Here is a 23891-nt window from a genome sequence, read left to right as displayed (position 1 = left end):
TAATTATTTCGTCTAATGGTAGGATGCCACTACTCCCAGGCAGGTTGATTATTTAATTTTACCTTGCTCTTCTTTGGATCTAAAGATAGGCCCTTGCCTTTTCCATTTAACTCTAAAGACCTTTGAACTTGAAAAACTTAAAATATTTAATTTATCTTATGTCTAACTCTAAAGACCTTAAAACTAGATGGACAATGGCACTCTTTCAGAGTATAGGGACTACACAATTTTTACAGATTATATTAAAATACTATCAGTTGAACTTTAAATATCTCATAGTTCTTTGTCTAGTTTATGGTCAAGTTCTGAAAATATTCTACTGATTTTCAAAACACTGGAATACAAAAAAATATGATATAGTCCATGCATTCAAGAAGCTTATAGTTTAGCTAAAAATATATACATATTTTATGTATTATATTGGACATCCCTTTCTATCCACATATAAATCCTGCAATTAAAGCCTCGCTGAAGACGAGTTCCCAACTAAACTATAAATAAAAGTCCTCAGAAACAACAAACTGGAGGATAAGACCCTCAAGAACTTATGATAAATATATAGATAGTTTATCTCTAATGAATTGAATTTTCTATCTTTCAGTTTTCTTTTCTGTAACATTAAAAAAAAAATTCTGGATAAAATGTAACAAATATCCTGTTTATATATAGGTGATCTTACCAGAAAATAAGAGAAATACCTAACAGTCAAAAAATAAATAAAATACAGCTGACGGCATGGCAGTCCTTGAGGGTTTCCAGGGCTCGAGGTTTAACGAGCACAAAGTGAGGCCTGCGACAAGGCCTGAGGCCTACAAATGTCAAAGCTGAACTGAGACTGGCGAGTGAAGCCAGGACTCTCAAAGGGCAGACTTTAAACACGCACGTGGAAGAAACAAGTACGTCCGTCCATCTGAGCCTATGTTCTATATGTGTGGAGTAAGGTACAAGTCTCCCCCAGAAACAGGAACCAGGGCCTGCACTCGTGTGACTTGGCGTTTAGTTTTATACTCCCTTAAGTGAAGAAATTTACCTAAAAGTGGTCCAGGCAGGTGACATCCTGAAGGCACCTGGCTGAACCCAACACAGACCCTCTGAGGAGTGACATCCCCCTAAACAAGCCACACATTAGAGTGACTCAAACCTTGAAGGGACATTCTCAGCTTTACCACAAACAAGAGCCAGCAGAAATAACCAGAAAGATAAGCCTCCAAATAACTTCTGATAATAGAACTATCAGTTATGAACTATAAAAATGAACGTTTAAAATGGTTAAAAGCGTAAAGAAGAATTTGAAACAAAAGAAACACAAGTCTTAAGGAGTGTTAAATAAAAACAAATCCATATTCAGATAATCTATAGTGAAACTATTTAACACCAAGACAAAAAATAAAATCATAAAAACAATGAGAGAGAAAAGAGAAGTTATCTACAAACGACAATTAGACTGCTCATGCAAACCAGAAGGCACGATCCTCCTATCACTAATGTCATCTGCAAAGCAGAGAGAGAGTGGGGCTGGATATAAGGAGCTGAAGTGAATATAGAACGAGCAGAGGGACAGCACTAGGGAACAACAAGAGGAGGAGATAAGAGAAGAAGGGGCCACAGTTAGAAAAAAAAAAAAAAAGAGGAAGGAAAAAAGCATAGTACAGTGTAACAGAAGCCAAAAGAAGAAAGATGGTAAATACTATCAACTGTTACAAAAGTTAAACACCTTAACTCTTGAGAATTTGGCATATTCCATTTTAAATTAGGAAGCTGTCTTCAAGAAGTCAGTCCCATACTGCAATGAATAGAGATCCAGGATTTCTACTCATTAAGGAAAGAGAAGCAGTGAATGGCAACACAGGGAGAGTACACATCACAGCAGTTTGCCAGAGGAAAGAAGAAGGGAGAAAACAGTGGTAAAGTGCAGCAAGGCAAATATTTCTTTCAAGGAAAACAAAACTGATGTGTTATGATTTCATTCTGACTTACCACTATCTTGTTCCCATTCCTTAGTTTATCTCTAATGAATTAAAATTTCTATCTTTCAGTTGTCTTTTCTGTAACATAAAAAAAAAAAAAAAACGATAGAAATACCAAGTTTTTAGGCACTCATTGTAATAAATACCTAGGATTCCAAAATAAGATTTCAAATGAATGACTACTGAGTTCTGCAAAATAAGACAAATGCTTCCTAGAAAACTTACATAAAAGAAATAAAATAGCCAAATGGAATGGATGTCCCCTCTTGGGACACTTTAGGTGAGAATTTAAACCCTGGAAAACACCTGTACCCCGCCCTCACTCTCAGATGATCCTGCTTGCTTTTCTTCCCTCATCGAAATAATCAGGAGAGAACCTCCACAAGCGCTCACCTCCACATCTGCCCACTTCTCTGCGTCCACAGCCTTTATAACTAACTGCCTTCCCTCCAGCTACTCTGAATCAGCTATCCTGCAGCCGCCCCACCTGTACACTGGATCCTGCCTCCTCTTGTCTACTCAGGGACATTGCTCCAGTAGTGCCTCTTTCTCCCAGGCATCGTCAATCTTCCCCTTTCTGCTGCAGCATTCTCATCAGCATACAAGTCTCGGAAACAACAACAAATTTTGATTCCACTTCCCCAACTACCACTCAATTTCTATGCTCCCCTTTTCAACAAGACTCGCTGAAAGAACTGCACGCACTCATTGTTTTCAATTCCTCTCTTCCCATTCTCTGAACCCACTCCATTATTCTCCACCATTCCACCAAAACCACTCATCATGGTCACCAGTGAGCTCCATGTTGCTAAATCCAATCCAATTCTCAATCCTTATCTTACTTAACCTACATGCAACATTTGATAAAGTTGCTTAGAATCTTTAAGCTTCAATTTCTTCTAAAAAAAAATAGGGATGATATTAATAGTACCTATTTTAGAGGGTGGTTGTGAAGCCCAAGAAAAAAACCATGTAGAGAGTTCATTAGCATAGTACCTGGTTCCCAGTTAAAAACTCCTCAATAAATGTCAATGACTATGGTTAATCAGCACTGCTACCTAATTCTTCCCATAGTCTAAATATAGAGTCCATCCCACACTCCAGAAACAGAATTCTGGAAGAGAATATGACTCCAGAATGTTTAGAAATGAGTATAATCTCAACCTGCCAATCATACTCAGCAATAACCTACTCTACCATATGAAGAATGACCTTAAAATTTCTTTCTTAAAATTCCATACTTGCTGATGATTCCTAAGTAACCACTACTAATCCCAATCTCTCTTAAACTCTGGTTCTCATTTCCAATTCCTATTCAACAGCTTCATCTAGATATTTAATTACCTGCTCCAATTCTCTCATTCTCTTATATCATTAATCACCAGATCCAGTCCATTCTACCTCAGTAATGGCTCTCACACCCAGTTTACAAGACTGTAAGCTCAGGAAGGCAGGGACTGTATCTGTTTCTGCATCCCACCGTATCCCCACCATAGTACTGGCGCCCAGCATAGTACTTGGCATACAATAAGCGCCAGCATCCTAGGTTAAGCTTCCCACAATGTCTGCATTATTTTTCTGATGGTTTCTGGAGGCCAAGGTCTGTGCTGGGTTTTTTTTTTTATTACCTTTATACTTTCCACAGGGCCAAAAATAAAGTTGAGTATATGATGAATGCTCATAAAATATACGTTGGATAGAGCAATAGTAGTGTTTTTCTTCCTAAGACTTTAAAACAATTTTACAAAACAATCTCATCATGATGTACATTTTACAGAGGTGAAAAGTGAGGCACAAAGAAGTGAAACTAACTTGGAGGACCACTCAATTAGTGGTGGAACTGATACAAAAGCTTGCTCTCCTACCTCCCAATCCCAGGAAAATTTCCCAGAGCCTAGGTGAGATACCAGTAAGGATGAGACGGCAGTTTACTGTCTATCGGTACTTGACCTTGGCTTTAACTGATCTTTTCCCAGTGCAAACTGGTATTTAATATGCGAGCAGTTACTTAATCTATTAGGGTACCCAAAGAAAACATAAAGCAACAATTTTAATACCAAGTCAACAAGAATTTCTTCTTTGCTGAAATGCTACAGAATAGCACAAATTTGATAAAAAATCAATCATCCTATCTATCTGTATACAGAAACACTCTATGCCATTTCCCTTGGTTCCAGATGCAATAACGTTAGAGAGCCTATCAGAGTTCTCTTTTTCAACCTGTATGGGATAAGCCAAATGATTATTTTCAGGCTTGTGTGTCCTGTTGCTACTGCCATATCTCCCAAAAGATGTAACTTTAAAAGACCTAACACATTTATTTTTTAAGTTGAATAAAGAATACTTCATTGAATATAATCTATGTCAAATACTGTTCCAATACAGAAAATCTTAGTTTCATGGCCTCAGGTCTCACCAGCAGAGATCATTTTTAAATGGTCTCATTAAAGAGAATGTGCTTAATAAATTTACATGGAAAATATTATAAAATAATTTAATTAATACAAGATACCTTTTAACTTAGGACACTAAGAATGACCTGGAGGCTTCATCTCTTTGGAGTTTAATTCTCATATTGCCAGAACCTCCCATTATAATCCTACTTTTGTAGCTCAATTTCCTCATACTTAAGGCAATAAATCTAATTCACTTTAAAAGGTTGTTCTGATTTATCCAAGAAGCTGCTGGTAAACAGGATCATGATTAAACCCAGAGGACACATGACACATAAGGTATAACTTCGAACAATGTGGAAAACCACCACGGAAAACCACCAGTGGTAATGGACATTACCTCACCGTACCGTAACAGGGAGAGAGGAGAAGTTTTGTGTTGAAGTCCATGAGGTGAAAAGGCAGACCCACAAGCAGGGCTACCAAACTAGTGGCTAACAATAAACCCAACAGATGCGTCCCGGAAACATTTTGTACAAAACAAGGTAAATTATACTTTCCGACTGGCCTACACTACAATTTCTGTGTGGTATTCTCAAAGAGAAATTTTTTTAATTACATTATTTATTTCATCAAGCATTTTCAGCTTCTTTATTCTCCTACCACCTCTAGTAAGAATTTAATCAAGTGGTTAACAGAACTATATATTATATATTAGGATATATAGATAAATATCAAAATAGACCCATAGATACCACCAAGTATGTGTAGCAAAGTAACATGGCAGAGTGGATATAAATAAGACTCCTGAAGTTGAGGAGATCTGGGTTCAAATCCTGGCTCTGCCATTTTCTTGTTCAGATGACTTTGGGAAAATAACAAACTTTGTAAGCTTCAATTTCCTCAGCTTCATACGATTCATATGAATGAATCGTAGGATTCAAAATGACAGCTTCATATGATTTATTCATAACAATAGATCAGCAATAGTAATATGGGTACACAATACAAGTAGCTGCTTCAGAGGATCACTGTAGGTTTAAATATGATAGTGCTTGTAAAACATAAATTGACCGATAACTAGTTATCATGCTCTTCCTAAAAATGACTGCCCACGGGCTTCCCTGGTGGCTCAGTGGTTGAGAGTCCTCCTGCCGATGCAGGGGACACGGGTTCGTGACCCGGTCCGGGAGGATCCCACATGCCGCGGAGCGGCTGGACCCGTGAGCTATGGCTGCTGAGCCTGCGCGTCCGGAGCCTGTGCTCCGCAATGGGAGAGGCCACAACAGTAAGAGGCCCGTGTACTGGTTAAAAAAAAAAAAAAAAAAAAAAGACTGCCCACTTCATGAGACTTGGACATTTAAAAAACCATATTCTCTCTGTCAGTTATTCAAAATGTTTCAGAAAACTAAGGATTTATATAGAATGTACAGGAAGGAAAAAAAATTCCTTAAGGAATTTTACAAATGAGGCTATGTCATTTTTAAAATTCTGTTAGTCTCTTACTATTTATCTGAAAGAACGCTGTAGTCTTTTATTTCAGAGTTGATGATTCACTTTACTTATTACATGCCAGTTACTGTCCTAAACATTAAATTTTCTTAATTAATTCCATGAGGTAGACATCCCCATTTTACAGACAGTGAAGCTAATGTTTAGAGGTTAAATAACTTGCACAAGGTCATAAAGCAAAGAGGTGTCAGAAGTAGAATTCAAACTCAGATCTCGTGGGCTCCAGTCAATTGTCTTCCCATTACACCAAGAATACCTAAGGACTATATCCACTTTTCACTATCTCTAGGTGGAAATTTTATTACTTTTGTTTTAAACAACCTGTAGAAGAAACAAAATTTTAAAAGAAAAAAATTATACAATTTTAACCTCCCATAACTTTTAACCCTAAACTTACAATCTTAATATTTGCTTATTCTATCAGCTCATGCACACATTCTGTGCTACAAACCTGTGTAAAGTTGACTTCATTAACATCTGCCTTACGTAGGTATCACTATGATGTTATTACTTGGTGAAGGATCTGTGGATTTGCTTATGTAAAGATTTTATTCTTAAAGTTTAAAACTGCTAATCCCATGATACTACTCAAGGTATTAAACAGAATTCCTTCACTAGTAGAACCCTGTGGAGTTGCTGGGTGTTTTTCCATTGTTGTTGATGATATATGTGGAAATGGGAATCTTTTTTCCCCAAGCAATATACAGTCTTAGATTTGCTTTTATTAAGGATTTCTGATCCACAGAGAAAAAAAAAAAAATACACACAATGGTTACACACAAGGGAAACTTTTTTAAAATTTAGTATGGAGGAAGGAGGTTTGGAGAAACATATTCTGGTCCATTCATCTTCCACTTTCATTGAGAATAACGATTAAAACAAGTATAAAAATAAGTCAGATCTGTGCTATGGGCAGTTACAGGAGGCCAAAGAAAAAGAAATAATTGCGCTGGTGTTTCTCTAATGAGAAGAAGTTTTCAGGAAAGTGTTCATCAATGGGAAAATGCCAGCCACACTTTCTATTCAGTCTGAGCCACAGATATTAGATATTAGAATTATTATCTGTGGCCACTGCCTTCTGAAATACATCATGGTGCTCTAGCAATTACGAACAGGTACTTCCTATACTGAAAATTATTCCCAGGACCAGATGGCTTCACTGGCGAATTCTACCAAACATTTAAAAAAGAATTAATGCCAAACCTTCTTAAACTCTTCCAAAAAACTGAGGAAGAGGGAACACTTCCAAACTCATTTTATGAAGCCAGCATTACTCTGATACCAAAGCCAAATAAGGACACGATGAGAAAAGAAAACTATAGACCAATATCCTCAATGAATATGGAGGCAAAAATTCTCAACAGCATATTAGCAAACCAAATTCAATATTAGCAAACCAAATTCAAATACAACATGACCAAGTGGGATTTATCCTTGGGATGCCAGGGTGGTTCAACATATACAAATCAATAAATATGATACACCACATCAATAGAATAAAAGATAAAAATCATACTATCATCTCGATAGATGAAGAAAGGCATTTGACAAAATACGACACCCTTTCATGATAAAAACCCTCAACAAATTGAAGGAACATACCTCAGCATGATAAAGGCCATATACGACAACAGCTAACATTATACTCAACAGTGAAAAATTGAACGTTTCTCTTCTTGAACAGCAACAAGATAAGAATGCCCACACTCTCATCTCTCATCACTCTTATTCAGCATAACACTGGAAGTCCTAGCTAGAGTAATTAGGCAAAACAAAGAAATAAAAGGCATCCAAATTGGAAAGGAATAAGCAAAATTGTCTTTATTTGCAAATGGTATGATCTTAAATATAGAAAACCCTAAAGACTCAACCAAAAAACCATTTGAAACTAATCAATGAATTCACTAAAGTTGCAGGATGTAAGATCAACATACAAAAATCAATTGTGCCTCTATACATTAACAACAAAACATCTGAAAAAGAAACAAAATTATCCCATTCACATTGGCATCAAAAACAATAAAGTACTTAGGAATAAATTTAACCAAGTGAAAGATCTGTACAATGAAAACTACCAGACTTTAATGAAAGAAACTGAAGAAAACACAAACAAATGGAAAGATATCCTACATTTATGGATCAGAAGATTAATATTGTTAAAATATCCATACTACGCAAAGCCATCTACAGATTCAACACAATCCATGTCAAACTTCCAATGGCGTTTTTCACAGCACTAGAAAGAAGAATCCTAAAATTTGTATGGAGACACAAAAGACCAAAAATAGCCAAAGCAATCATGAGAAAGAAGAACAAAGCCAGAGGCATCACACTTCCTGATTTCAAACTATACTATTGATACAAAACTATAGTAATTAAAACAGTATAAAAACAGACACACAGACCAGTGGAACAGAATAGAGAGCTCAGAAATAAACCCCTGTCACATAATAGTGACAAGGGAGCCAAGAACACTCAATGGGGGAGAGGATAATCCCTTCACCAAATCCTGTTGAGAAAACTGGATAACCACAGTGGGAAAAATGAACTTGAACCCTTATCTTACACCACTCACAAAAATGAACTCGAAATGGATTTAAAAGACTTAAAACATAAGGCCCAATACTGCAAAACCCTAGAAGAAAACACAGGAAGGAAGCTCCTTGATATTGGTCTTGGTAATGATCTTTTTAGATGACACCAAAAGCACAAGCAACAAAAGCAAAAATCAACAAATGGGACTACATCAAACTAAAAAGCTCCTGTATGGCAAAAGAAGCAATAAAAATAAATAAATAAAAAGGCAACCTACCAAATGGGAGAAAATATTTGCAAACCATAAATCAGATACAGGGTTAATATCCAAAATGTTAAGTAAATATATATAAAGAACTCATACAAGTCAATAACAACAACAACCCAATTAGAAAATGGGGAGAGGAATTAAACAGATAGTTTTCCAGAGAAGACATCCAAATGACCAACATGTACATGAAACTATGCTAAACATTATTAATCATCAGGGAAATGCAAATCAAAACAACAATGAGACATTACCTCGCATCTGTTGGAATGACTATTATCAAGAAGACAAGGGATAAGGGTTGGCAAGGATGTGGAAAGAAGGGAATCCTTGTGCACTGTTGGTGGGAATGAAAATTGGTTCAGCCACTACGGAAAAGAGTATTAAGGTTCCTCAAAAAATTAAAAATAGAACTACCAGACGATCCAACAATTCCACTCCCGGGTATATAACCGAAAGAAATAAAAACAGGATACTGAAGAGATATATGCATTCCCACATTGACTGCAGCTTTATTTACAATAACCAAGATATGAGAACAATGTAAGTGACCACTAACAGATGAATGGATAAAGATGATGTGGTACACATACACTACAATGGAATATTATTCAGCCATGACAAAGAAGGAAACCCTGCCATTTGCAACAACATGGATAAACCCTGAAGGCATTATGCTAAGTGAGTTAAGTCATACAAAGAAGGACTAATGCATGTTACTTATATGTGGAATCTGAAAAAGCCAAACTTGTAAAAACAGCGAGTTGAAGGGTAGTTACCAGGGGCTGGGAGATGGGGGTGGGGGCAGGGAGTTGGGAAGATGGTGTTTAACGGTACAAACTTGCAACCAGTAGTTAAATAAGTCCTAGAAATCTAATGCACAGCACAGCGATTAAACACTACAATACTGCATCACATACTTCAGAGTTGCTAAGACACTGTATCTTAATTCCCACCAGAAAAAGAAATGATAACTATGTAACGTGATAGTGTTAGCTAAGGCTACTGTGATAATCCTATCACAATATATAAATATATCAAATCAACAGACTGTACACCTTAAACTTACACAATGCTATGTCAATTATATCTAAATAAAAATAGTGTCAGCTTTTAGCTTTAAACAAGAAATGTATTTCTAAATTAATGACTTTCAGGAAAAAACAAGGTATTTATTATACATACATAAAATTTTCAAGTCTGATCCATCAAAATGCCATTATATTTACTTTGGAACTTCCTATGACTCTTGAAACAGTGCTTTTTGAGGGGTAACAGTCACCTTAATCCAAAACACCTGAGGGTGGTGGCTACATCTGAGGAAAGCACTATATTACTGTAGACCTTAGAAAAGAATCATCATCTAGTGTTTTTATAATGAGAATCATAAAATTATCTCTAACTCAGTGGGAAAAAATCCTGAAGGAATAAATTAACTACATTTCACAGTTCTTTAAATGCTTTTAGGAAATTTTAAGAGATCAACAAGCTAAATACATGATCACAGCTACTAACCAAAGGGATATTTATTTTCTATGATGCAACACTCTGGCCACAATATACAACTTCACAAAAAAGGGGACTGAAAGCCAGAAAGACCTAAGCTCAGCTCCTGGTCTAGCCTAACTTACAGGTCAAGGTCTCCCAAACCTCAGTTTCTTTACTTGTGGCATTAATGAAGTTAGTCATTCAATGTTGGCTGAATGCCTACTATGTGCCAAACACTGTGTGAGCAGTGGAAGTTTGCTATTTGTTATTTGTTTTGAGTAAATAAAACCATGGTCCTTGCCCTTGCAAAACTCCTAATCTTGTCAAGAGACAAAGAAACACAACATAACTAGGATGAACACTGTAATGCGAGGGAAACCAGAAAAGGCTGCAGAGAAGACGAGCAGTTTAGCTGAGACTCGAAGAATGAACATGAGTTGCTTAGATGGGGACTGTGGTTATTCCTTGAGGAAGAACAGACTATGCAAAGGCAGGAAGGCAGCAAAGAAGAAGAAGAGAGACGTTTAATGCAGATGATGCACAGAGCATCAAGGAGATAAACTTCAAGCCTTATTGACACACTAGGAAATTTAGGGAAAGGTTAGGGAACCTTTAGGGAAAGGTTAGGTTCCTTCAACACTAAGATTCAGGAAACTGGCTGTATGCCCAACCAGATGAACCCAATTTGTCCACCATTTCATCTAAAGTTGTTAGTCTTTTAAAGCAAAAAAGCTCTAATGCTGACATTATGAAATCTAAAAGAACCTGCTTAACTGATCAATTTATCAGTTAAACTAAAATTTAGGACTAGCAGTAGATTGCTATTGTTTTGATTACAGTAGTAAAACATTCCAAAAGCAAGACAGATAACAAACGATATACTTCTGTTCTTTATCAAATACAAACCCTGTAAACACACGTGTGAAAATTATAAATAGGTATTAAATTTACATGCCCCCCCAAACAGTTTTTCATACTTTGTTCAAATAAAGCTTTACTCTCTTCACTCTGAATATCAATTAACTATAGAAGTACCTAAAGAGAATGTAAAGTCCCAGTTACCTGTGTTCTGCAGGCACAGGGGGCGGCCAAACAGCAGGATCTCTAAATGGTTCATCTTGACAGGACACAGGGAAATCTGGGGGCTTGTCGATTTTAAAACTTTCCAAAGTGCTGACAATACTTTTAACTTGTTCATATTCTTCCAATAATTCCTGCCGAACCTTAAAAAAATAGCCTTTATGCTACAAAATATTTATATAAATTGCAAATAACAAATTGCTATAGAATTCTAGTTTTCTTAATGTTGTTCAAAGTATGCAAAATGGGTAATTAAAACATAGTTTAAAAAAACAACTATTTAAAGTTACATAGGAGGCCAGGAATTGGTTTGAAGACATAAGTGTAATATATATCTTTTCTTAGTGCAAGTCGTTACATATCTTTCATGAAGAAATTCTTTCTACCAAAGAATGTGATGACCATTAAGACAATTTAAAACAAGCAACTAAGTTAGTAAGAAGTTAACCATTCCCAGAAATCTATAATGTTATGCTAAATACTTTTAATATATTTGTAAATAGCTTCCTCAAAAATTGTCAGCCAAAATGCTGACAGGAAATCAGCATTTCCTATCCCCAATATCACAAAATACGAAATGACTGTCGTGAGCATCTGAAAGCCTGAAGTGGTGTAATATTGATACTAAGAATTACCCATTTCCAATTTAAATTCTGCCTCACCAAGGTCTGAATTCTTTTCGCCTTGTTTAAAATCTTTCAAGTCCTGGCTAAAGTTTATTTTGAGCTCAAAGGCAAGATTTTTCCCATATTTTAAAACCTTCACTGAGCACCAACTATGTGGAAATTCTCATGTTTTCAAACTTTGAGCCCAAACTTATTTTCAAAGACAAGCAGGTAATAGATTGAAAATTACATTTATAAATTAATTTTAACAATTTTAATTTTCTTAACCAGAAAGCACACTTTCCTATAAAGCAGAGCATAAGAAACTTTCCCTTAACTTTATCTCAAATAATATATAGAAAGGAACATATAAGGGAGTCACAGAACCAAAGAAAAATCTAAATTCAACTAATATATGCAATTATAGGCTACACTTAGAGAAATGAAATTTCAGAACCTAGTAGAAAGAAACATAGTAGAAGTACCAGAACGGAAATGGTCACTATTTAACACAATTAAGAACAGGTCAAAAGTATTTCCATGCTAGATTAATAAACAACTCTTGTCTGGGGCTAGGATGCAGGATAGAACACAACTAAAAATTTCAACTTGAGTTAAAGCGAGTGTATTGTTCTCACTCAACATAATTTGGTTAACACTTAAGTTGGAAAATAAGCCAAATTTACCCTGCAAACTTAGTAAACCATCAATTTCTGACCAGTGGAAAACTTAAAAGAAACACTTGAAAGGCATTAGCACATAAATGAAACTTCAAAGAAATGCCTGACTTTGTACTTTTAATTTTAAAAGGATTTTAAGTTTTAAGAGTAAGTGGGGAAATTCTAATTCAAGTTTTTATTAACTGTAATATTATATAACCAAGTTGTATAGTCAAGAGACACAGCAAATATATTAGTGTTTTTTATTAGATTACTGACTCCTTTGTATTTATAAGCAGTCTTTCAAAAGAAGAGGAAATCTTCTTAAAGGAAAAGTTTTATGAAATGAGTCAAAATTACATGTAAAATGAAAGGGGAAAGGGCAAGTAGAAATACCTTATTTCAAAAATTTGTAATCACACACAATTAGTCAACTGATCAGGGAAAAGAATTAAAAGTAGATTCAATTTGAATTAAATATCTTCAAAATATGTCTCATAAAATATATTATCAAAAGTATATAAAATATTAACTGGGAAAGACAGAAAACTATTCAGAGTACATTTTAAATATATTTCAGTATTCAGACAAATAAGAGCTATTTACAAAAATCTCAAACTAATTTTCTAACTCTTATCTTTCAAGTATAACAGACCGCTGCCCTCATTCACTGAATACTTGAACGTGACCTTACCTGCTGCCATTTGCCTTTGACAGCTGGGTCTCTGACTGACTGGCAATGTCTCTGAATCTGCTGTATCACCCCCTGGTAATATACCATTGATGAGTCATAATTTCCAAGAAGTGCATATTCTCTTCCTTTCTTTGCATTGTCACAAATCTCAGCCAAATTCATCTTTCAGAGACCTAAACATAAAATATGACTTTTTATTAAGTTTTCAGTACTGACTTTAAAGCATTTCTTATTATGATTTAAAAGATCTGCTTAAAACTACTTTGAAAGTCAAAATGGTTCTCTCACTCTTTGAGGTTATCTGAATGCATCTTATAATACTGAACAAAATTCCCAATTTTGGAAATACAAAGGAGATCACAAAAGAACACACAAAGAGATAATAAGGAGACAAATTACACAGCTCTGAACTATCGATTTATGTTACAGGTAAATAAATTAGACACTAGTTCTCCTTGCTCATTTATAATTACTACACGCTGCAATAATAGTAAAGATGAACTTGCTTTATTTTAGTCCACCTATTCTTGACAATGTAAAAATAAATATATGAATATCTCACATTTTCCAATGACATCAACAATTAAAACTGCAGAAACTATTTCTCACTAAAACTATTTGGCCCCAAGAACAAAAAGTTAAGGAACTTTTTGACTTAAGGAACACATTTTAAAAGAACAGCCTATAGTTGTCCATGCATCGTTTGTATACATTTAATTGTTCCATACAATTTAAATCTAAGCAAAAACCTGTGAATTAAACTACCTGAGCTCTTTTTGCTCCTCATGTTGTAATCTTCTATGACCCTGTCATTTGTAGCTTTTTGTCTGTGCAAATAACTATCATTAATCTTTCCCCTTCTATAAGATGCTAGGAAAAAATATCATCTGAACCTCTGGTTTCCACCAAAGCCCTCCAGCCCAGTAATTCTGGCTTTTCTTCCAGGCTTCTCTAAAGTCTCCCAAGATCATCCAAGGCTTCTAAGCAAAGCTGCTTTCCACCGAAAACTACAAAGAGTAGGAAGTCCAGAGATACAGGAGAATGACATCTTGGGAATGAGTCCAAATTGACCTACTCTTATTTCCCGGAACAGTAAACCAATGAATACACTTGGTAGAGAAAAATCAAAATATTTCTCCATGCCTTCCTGAGGGAATTAAATTTTGATGTGGGTAGCTTGGCCCTTCCTCTCTACTTCTTATCTATTCTTAAGGGGCTCAAAAACTCTTCCTCAAAATTAACTGTCTCTAGTTCTAGTCATTTCAGCTGACTCCAGTACATTTCTGAGAATAAAATTGTTTCCTTTATGTGTTTTGGCATATTATTTGCCCCTTCTCCAGGCATAGGTTCCTTGAAGGCAGCATCTATGTTACTTGAGAATCACACTGCAGCAAATAGTACACTACTGTTACACAGTAAGAAATGTCAACATTCAGTAGATCTACCCACAGAAAATAGGACAACCACGGAAAGCCTCCTCTTCAAATTAGAACAATTCTTCAAATTAGTCAATGTGAGACAAAAGCATTAATTCTGCTAATATGTACAGGTACACAAATATGCAGACTGAAAATATCTCGATGGAAAGCAGGGGTCAGCAAACTTTTTCTGTAAAGGGCCAGAGAGTAAATATTTTTAGCTTTGAGGGGCAATGGACAAAATCGAGGATATTATGTAAGTACTTATATAATGAGACAAAAATGTCCACAATTTTTATCGACAAAATTCAAAATATTATAGTAGTAATAGTTGAGTACCACTTTTTGCAAAACAGGTCTACTAATAAGAATGGAACTCTTTTGTGGGGGGATATTTCATGTAGTTCAGATTCAAAGTTACTGTTCCTTATCATCAAAAGCAATTGCAAATGTTCGTATGTTAATGCTGCTCTTTAATAATACTTATGCATTTCATGTTTAAAAGTGTCTTTTTACCCAGATAGGTACTGTCACATAATGATATCAAATCACAAGCATATGATTTCATCCAGCATATTCACTGTTTGGAAAGCATTTAAAGATTTTATTCTTCTCTTGATAATGTCTTTTAGCATGTCATTACATTGCATGTTAATCACTTCCAATTGAAGGGTAAGTGGAAGTATCTCAATTACACAGTTAAATGGATTTCATAATATGGAAATTTCCTTTGCACTTGCATCAAAGTAGTTTGAGCTCAAAAAAATATACTGAAAATCTGGGTGGGAATGGAGATCTCACTTCTTTGCTTTAACTTTTGACAGCAAGGAAAGCTATATAAAATAGCTTGGTATTACTTGTGATTCAAACATTAGTTGGCATTGAAATAACTTTTAGTTTTGCATATAAGCACTGTTTGGTCCTGTAATTTTCAGTTGATTCATAAAGAAACATTATTAAGTCTGCAGCCAAACTGATTTCCAAAGCCATTCAGTGTTCAGTAATAGTGGGTGAGAGCAGTTCCTCTCATTCAGAAAAATTTCAAATCAGCCCTTAGCTCAAGCGATTACAATAGAACTTTACCACTACAAGCCACCAAACTGCTGTGTGGCAGGGGCAAGTCTATTTCTGACAAAGATTCATGGAACTGACAATGGCTAAGTCCTCAAGAGCAACACTCGAGTCTTAAGACACTAATGCTTCCTTACTACATGATAGATTCAAATATTCTCTGCAAAACACCTGCTGATAAAAAAAAACAGTGAAGGGCTTCCCTGGTGGCACAGTGGTTAAGAATCCGCCTGCCAATGCAGGGGACATGGGTTCGAGCCCTGGTCCGGGAAGATCCCACATGGCACAGAGCAACTAAGCCTGTGCACCACAACTACTGAGCCTGTGCTCTAGACCCCACGAGCCACAACTACTGAGCCAGCGTGCTGCAACTACTGAAGCCTATGCACCTACAGCCCATGCTCCGCAACAAAAGAAGCCACCACAATGAGAAGCCCATGGGCTGCAATGGAGAGGAGCCCCTGCTCACAGCAACTAGAGAAAGCCCGTGTGCAGCAACGAAGACCCAACACAGCCAAAAATAAATAAAATAAAAAATAAATAAAATTTTAAAAAACAGTGAAGAGCCAACAACTTTAACCATGCTACATTTTCACAGCTTTGTAAATTTGTTCACCTAAGCCTTTTTCTGTTCTACACATATTTTTTGCCACCCCGAGTTTCAACACATCTTAACAGATTCCACTTCAGGTTGTACAGAATTCGTGTTTTCTCAACTTTTTATAAGTATTCCTGTCTGTAGCTATTCCACAAATACTATTCATTAAATGTAATTTTTCAGTAACTTCAAACTCAGCATTGACTTCTCAAATAAACACTTAAGTTGTTTTGGTAACATCTGTCAATTCATCAAGAGCCAAGGAAAACCAATCAAAATCATTTGCCTTGTTTTATTTAATTGATTATTGATGTCCTCAATAGCAACTGTTCTCACCAGAAGGCTAATAGTCACAAGCAAGTTTATTTTCTCCAGACACATTTCTTTGGCTGCTACAATCAAACAAGATTTACTTAAATTACCATTGGTAAATGACTTCCTTGTTTGGCCAACAAATGAGACACTCAGAAACTTACTCTGGGTGCAGCCTGATTTTCGTTTTTTAATTTTGTGAAGAAATTCTCCTTAAAAAGATATTCCTTTTTAAGTTTTCTAACCACTGCTTTCCTATGAATTGGGAATACCATGACGAGCGATTACTCTGGTAATGTCAGTGTAAATTGTATGTCTTTAGCACAGCTATAGTGTCGTTGCATAATAATCAAAATGCTTTGTCATTTAGTTCGATATTCTACACTCCACTGTGCTTTAAAAGTATAAATATGTCAAGTCCATTTTTCTCATCTTTTCTTGTTTTGACATGATGGGAATCCGCTGACAATAAATGAAAAAAATGTCACAGTACAGTGATATGCAGGGCACGTGAAACACTGTGATTATAGTGCACACCAAGCAGCAGTGCAAAGCAACGAGAACATCACGAAGTATCTACTCCAACTACTGAACTCTGCACAAAAGTAGTCATAAACAATATGTAAACAAATGAGTGTGGTTGTGTTCCAATAAAACTTTATTTATAGACACTGATATCTGAATTTCATTTATTTTCACGTCACAGAACACTATTCTTCTTTTGACTTCTTTAACCATTAAAAAAAAGGAAAATAACATTCTTAGTTCATGGGCCATACAAAAATAAGGAGCAGATTGAATTTGGCCCCCAGACTATAGGTTGCCAACTCCTGCTTTCAGCTTGTCTTAAGACTCTAGGAAAATAAACACATATTAACCCAAAAGAAGTAGAAGGAAGAACATAATAAGGTTAAGAGCAAAAATCAATAAAATAGAACAGAAAAAAAAAAAAAGAAATTTCTATGTAGCCAAAAGCTGGTTCTTTGGAAAGATCATTAAAAATGATTAAACCTCTAGTATTACTGACCAAGAAAGGGAGAGAGAAAACACAAATTACCAAAATCAGAAATGATGGAGGGGTTATCACTACAAACTTTAGAGCTATTAAAAGGCAAAAGAGGGCTTAATGAAATGGACAAGTTCTATGAAAGTCACAACATACCAAAGCTATTTCTCAAGAAGAAACAGAGTAATTAATCTGAGTAGTCCTCTGTCAATCAATGAAATTCAATTTGTAATTTAAACTCTTTCCACCAAAAAAACCCCAAAATAAACAAACAAAAAAAACTCCCAAAACACTCCAAATCCAAAAGGTTTCACAAGTGAATCCTCTCAAGTACTCAGGGAAAAAATAAACCAATTCCAAACAAACTCTCTCAGAAAAAGGAAGAGGTGGAAAAACCGCCAACTCATACTTTAAGGCCAGCTTTACCCTGATACCAAAACCAGACATTATAAGAAAAGAAATTTACCTACCAGTATCCCTCAGGAACACAGATACAAAAATATTTAAATTTTAGCTAATCAAGTCCAGTATATAAAAAGGATAACACATTATGACCAAGTGGGGCTTATACCAAAAATTCAAGGTGGTTTCTATTAAAAAACTAATCAGTATAATTTTTTTTTTTTTTTTTTTTGCGGTACGCGGGCCTCTCACTGTTGTGGCCTCTCCTGTTGCGGAGCACAGGCTCCGGACGCGCAGGCTCAGCGGCCATGGCTCACGGGCCCAGCCGCTCCGCGGCATGTGGGATCTTCCCAGACCGGGGCACGAACCCGCGTCCCCTGCATCGGCAGGCGGACTCTCAACCACTGCGCCACCAGGGAAGCCCGATGAATCTTTTTATATAGATCAAATTATCATTTTGTAATGTAACTACTACCTGATCTACCTGCTTAATGTGGTCAAGTAAAGTCACAGAACATGGCCTTTTGTCAAAGAGAACTGAGAATCCTGCCATGTTGTTGGTAAGGAAGGGGGAGAAGGGGGAGAGAAAGGCCTTCGGTTACGGAGCACTTCAGGTTTACCTCCGTTAAACTGTCTAATCTTCCCAAAAATCTTATAGATAGCATTAACATCTTTTTTGAGTGGGGCGCAGGTCTGGAAACATGTGCATGATCACATGGAAAATAAGCTGTAGTTCCAGAAGTGGACAACAGATCTATCTGACCCCTCCCACTGCACCACACTCAGGAAATGATCCTTGGAGAAATGTTCTCTGTAAAAGAATATCACTGTATATGTTGAGAAACTAAAGTATTGATCCAAAAGATCTGTAAGGGCCTTTCTAGTTTTAGTGTGATATTTATACAAATAGACAGCAATTATCAGTTTAAATGAATAAATCTAAAGTTATTGAGGAATGGTCCAATCATAAGTTCTTGGCCTGAATTCTCTTCTCTTCAGAACACATTAGGATATTGGTTTCCTCACTATTTTAAGCTTCCCCTTAGTAAACCAATCAAATTTTAAGGAAAAAAAAAATTGCACCGCCTGGTGTTTTGCTGTCATCTAATCAATGAAACAATTCTTACTTGTCCTAGCTCAGGTTCCATAGTGGCTATTTCAAATCTCCACTATTCTCCTTTCCTAACCCCAATCTCATCTCTCATCAATTGACGTTTACTTCTATCCACCTCTTAGGGGCCATAAGCTTTGAACTCTCACCTTTTACCACCCAACCTATAAATACCTGTATCTATTCGCATCTCTTCCTTTTTCAGAGCTTCTCCCCTCCTATCAACACTAGCATGCTGCCTAGTAACACAGCTAGAACTTAGCTGCTGCTTATGAAACGTACCAAATTCATTCTAGCCTAATTCTTCCACCCTGCTCATCCCATCCTTTCCTACTTTCTCAGGGATCTCGATCAGCTCTCTCCTCGCTCTTCGTCGCCTACATTGTCACACATTTCCTCTTTATTGGCTCTTTCCTTAATAGCTTGTCATCAATCTTTAAAAAAAAAAACCTATAAACCTCTTTTAGTTTGCCTCAACTCTTTTTCTTCACAGTCAAGCTTCTTTAAAAAGAAGTGTGACTGGAAATTTTAATGTTAAGGAAGTACTGTTGAATTTTTTAAGTAGGCAATACTACAGTTCTATTTTTTTTTTAAAGAATCCTTAACTTTCAAAGATACATAATGAAATAATTACAGATAAAAAGATATGATATCTGAGTCTAGCTTTAAAATAATCCATGGGACTTCCCTGGTGGTGCAGTGGTTAAGAATCCGCCTGCCAATGCAGGGGACACGGTTCAATCCCTGGTCCAGGAAGATTCCCACGTGCCGCGGAGCAACTAAGCCCGCGCGCCACAACTACTGAGCCCGCGAGCCACAACTACTGAAGCCCGCGCGCCTAGAGCCCGTGCTCCGCAACAAGAGAAGCCACCACAATGAGAAGCCCACGCACCACAACGAAGAGGAGCCCCTGCTCACTGCAACTAGAGAAAGCCCGCGCGCAGCAACAAACATCCAATGCAGACAAAAATAAAAATTAATTTAAAAAGAAATAAATAAAATTATCCAAATGTGGGCAGAGATTATAGACGAAACAAAATTGGTCATGTGTTCATTCTCCAAGCTAGGTGATGGCTACATGGGGCTCATTATTCTGTTTTCTTTTGTGTATGTATTAATACGGAAACTCTTTTCAAGTAGCCTATGCCCAGATTCCTCTTCTTCATTTTTGCAAAGTTTAGAAATGATGTGCAGTCACCAAATCCATTGGACACATTTCAATCTTTGCCTTACTCACCCTCTCCGAGGCACCTGGACCACTCCCTCCCCGCTTCCTACTTTCCTCTCCTTCGTCATTTGTTATGATGCTTTCTGCGGTTCTTCTCCTTGCTCTCTGCCTCCTGACCTCTCAGCCTCATCTGTGGGCTCCCACTTCCTTTCAAACACACCCCCCTCTCCCCAGAAACTCAACCCCCTTGTAAATGCTGCTGTTTCTCAAGAGATCCACATCCAAACCTCTTCTTTTTTCATAGCTACACATTCCTCCTATGTGAGCTGGTCCATTCTCTCCTGTAACTACTTATCTACACGTAAACCTCTACCTCTGAGCTCTGTCCAGAACTCTGGATACAAATGCCTCCTTCCCTGAATATCAAGGAACCTTGAACAAATACTCAAAAGTAAACCGATTTATCTTTATCTTTTGCCCCCCGATAAAAACCTGTTCCTCCTCATCTCAATCAGTGGTTTCAATATCCCATCAGTCATCCTAGCCAGAAAACTAAGAATCATTTGTCTTAGGATTCCAAATCTTTCTAGCCCCCAACATCCAAACTGTTATCAAGTCATATCAATTTTACCTCTTAAATACTCCTGCAATCCATCTCTTCCCATTACTCCGACTGCTTACTTTAGGCTCTTTTCCTTACTGGACTTTTTTTTTTTTCCCCCCTAAAACTGGTATTCCTATCACCTCTCTCCTGGATCCATTCTCCACACTGGAGCCGGAGGTCTTTCTAAAATCCAAACCCAATAAATGGCACTACTCCATCAGAAATTCTTCAACAGTCACCCCACGTTGAGGAAAAAATTCTAAACGCTTTGTCATGGTACCAAGTACTTCGAGACCTGGTCTCTCCCACTACATTGCAAGTATTCTGGGATTTAGTCATCAGAATGACCTAGGGTTCCACAAACACAAAGCACTCCAATTTTTCCTTTGCTTTTGTAATGCCATTTGCCTAGAATGACTCTCCTCAGCCTCTCTCCAGTAAAAGCTTAAGCAACTTTCCTAACACAAGTCAAATGTCACATCATTCTGGAGGCTTCTCCTGATCTCCCTAGACAGAGTCAGGATCTTTCTTCCAAAGGGTGTGGAGAACGGCATGAGTGGTTGAGATCATGACTGAGATGAGCCAGACCCACTTGGGTTGAAATCCCAGGTTCACATCTTATCAGCTATGCCTTTGGGCAAGGTCTCTAAGGCTGTTTCCTCATCTCTAGATAACAGCAGTGGGATTGCATGCAAAATACGCCAGAGTACCTCCCACAAAGTAAGTATTCAATACACGTCACTGTGATATTACCACGTATTCCCACTCGAGGCTCACAGCAACTTGCACCTCTCTCCCACACTACTGTGATGACACGAATGTGTGCCCACGCAGGACACAGACTATATTCTATCATCTCTCAATTCCCACCACCTGGCATCTATTGCCTGGCACATAATAGGTCCTTAACAAATCTTGAATGAATAAATAAGGTATTTCAAATCCTTATACTGTACACCGTAAGGTCTTGATTTTTTTCTAGTGGTCTTACTAAACCTACTTTTTATCTCCTCCTATGAAACTGCTACTTTAAGTATAGTTTACAGAGGCCAACTTCATTTAATGGAAATAAAAGGAATTTTATAGTGGCCTTATGATGTTTTCTTGTTTTAAAACATACACACACAAAATAAGCCCACAATACATCAATAATTTCCCAACATACCACTGTAAAATGCCAAATTTCTAGGATGGTATTCTACCTATCGAAAAATGTTAAAGGGTAGACAAGGCAGGTTTTCTAAATCTGTGTCAGCTTCCTTACCGCCAGGGCCTGAGCAAACTTCAGGTGCTAAGGTGTATTCCAGGGCATTAAAAAAAAGAAAGAAAGAAACAACACGGCGCTTTTCATTCTGAAAAATGGTCCTGAGAAATTCTGAAAAATGTTATAAAAAATAAAATAATTATTACTACCCACTGCTAAAAAAAATGAAATAAAAAGACAAGTCTGTATTTCAAAAACATTAGTGATTTAAAGTTGAACTGAGGTTTCAAATAGAATCAAAATATGTGTCGGCAGTGTTCAGGCTAGTAGGCAGGGGTGGATCTTGACCCTCAATAAATAAAATGCAAAACGCAAAACGGTAAAAATATCAGATACTACCATATAACAGCATGGTATCTTTTCTCTACTTCTACACTTAACCTTTAAACATTAATGCCCTTTGAGTAATTATTAATCAATGGGTTTAATTAATGCAAACACCTCCTAACTACTTCAGAACAAATCTGATCAAATACCTAGAAATAAAGGAGGGAATCAGGGAAAAGGAGAAACGCCTGTTAAAATATAGTTTTTCGGGTCTCCCATCAAACGTGTGCCATACATACGGTTCTGCACCGAGAGGCAGCAACCTGAGGGGGAGAGGCGCCGAAGGCCCGAGGCCCTGCAGCCTGGGCGGCCGCTCCTCCCAGAGACTACGCGGGGCGGTGGCCGGGCCGGGGTGGGGCCAGTTCTGCAACCGGGGCGGGCCAAATGGCGGGGCGGAAAGCCCGAGTCTCACCTCCACTTCCCCTTCCCAGCGCTCAGTACCCAATTCCGCGACCACCCCAGAACCCCCCTCAACACAAAGAGAAAGATTGTCTCTCCCCGCTCGGCTCAAAGTTTATCGGTCTTTCCCAGCTGTCGGGGACGCCGGGCTTTGTAGTTCTCCCGTCCAGGCCGCCCCGCCAAGGCCGCGAGCCCAAGGAGCCGCTGAACTACAATCCCCATCATGCCATGCGCTCCCGCGGCTCTCCCCGTCCCGCACGGCACGCACTGCCTCCCCCGCCGCGCACAGCCCCCGCCTCTCCCGCGGCGGGAGCAGGGGTGGGGCTGTCAAACCGGATACCCCACCAGCGGCTCTGTAGCTGGCGCCCGTCTCCTTCGGATTCATTACCTAGGTGCCGCAGGTCGACCGACCGTTTTGCTGCGGTCCAGGTGGGGTGGGGGTGGGGCATAGGCCGCCGCCGCCGCGGAGTCCGTTAGTTCGCGACGTGCGTGTAGAGGCGGCGGCGGCGGCGTACGGTTGCCATGGCAGCCGTGGGCCTGTAGGGCGTGGGGCTCGAAGTCAGCTCTGGGGAGGAGCCTGGGAACCCACCCAGGTGCCGGGGCAGGGAGGCACTAGGGTGCGCCTAGGAGCGGAGGGAGACGGTGGCATTGAGGGGGACGGGTGACGAATTGAACTCCGGTGCTGCCAATGAGCCCTGCGCGGCAGCGTCCAATCCCCGTGGCAGGACGCGTGTCCGTTCTCTCGGCGAGCGCGTCGAGCCTGCTCTATTCTGAGACGATGCCTGTGGCGTCAGAGGAAGGAGCGGCGCCAGGCTCTTTAAAGGTCGCTGGTCCAGCCCTTCCCTCGCCGCCTATCCTGGCATCCCCGCGGGCCCTGCCTCGAGGCATGTTTGGAACCTAAGTCACCTCTTTTGAGTTTTTTCACCAGTAAAACCGAATTTGCAACCTCTCACACCTCCTTTCTGCCATTTTCTGTGTAGGATAGAAACGAATCATTTAGTAAGGTGTAA

The 23891-nt window shown here is 38.1% G+C and overlaps 1 protein-coding gene across 11 annotated transcripts in view; it reads right to left on the bottom strand.

The window, feature by feature from the left end:
- KATNAL1 (katanin catalytic subunit A1 like 1) overlaps nucleotides 1-23588 on the bottom strand; it is a 76565-nt gene extending 52977 nt beyond the window's left edge. For 6 of the 11 annotated variants that reach the window (XR_007473101.1, XR_007473100.1, XR_007473102.1 and 3 more), the window contains exons 1-3: nucleotides 22895-23000; nucleotides 13202-13374; nucleotides 11226-11386 (exon numbers count right to left, since the gene is read on the bottom strand). Coding sequence is in view for 8 of the 11 variants with exons in the window: in XM_004285499.3 (XP_004285547.1) it covers nucleotides 11226-11386; nucleotides 13202-13363 (323 nt within the window). In the remaining 3 variants the exon portion in view is untranslated. Of the gene's footprint in view, nucleotides 1-11225; nucleotides 11387-13201; nucleotides 13375-22155; nucleotides 22267-22631; nucleotides 22866-22894; nucleotides 23001-23269 lie in introns of those variants that run through there. The other 5 variants (XM_033416121.2, XM_049701129.1, XM_033416122.2 and 2 more) reach the window with 5 other exon arrangements.
- Nucleotides 23589-23891: the final 303 nt, after the last annotated feature.

The sequence above is a fragment of the Orcinus orca genome, chromosome 18 (assembly GCF_937001465.1).
Source record: "Orcinus orca chromosome 18, mOrcOrc1.1, whole genome shotgun sequence".
NCBI classification, from domain to species: Eukaryota; Metazoa; Chordata; class Mammalia; order Artiodactyla; family Delphinidae; genus Orcinus; species Orcinus orca.
Note: the sequence above shows the minus strand (reverse complement) of the source record. Positions and strands in the feature narration are given on the sequence as shown.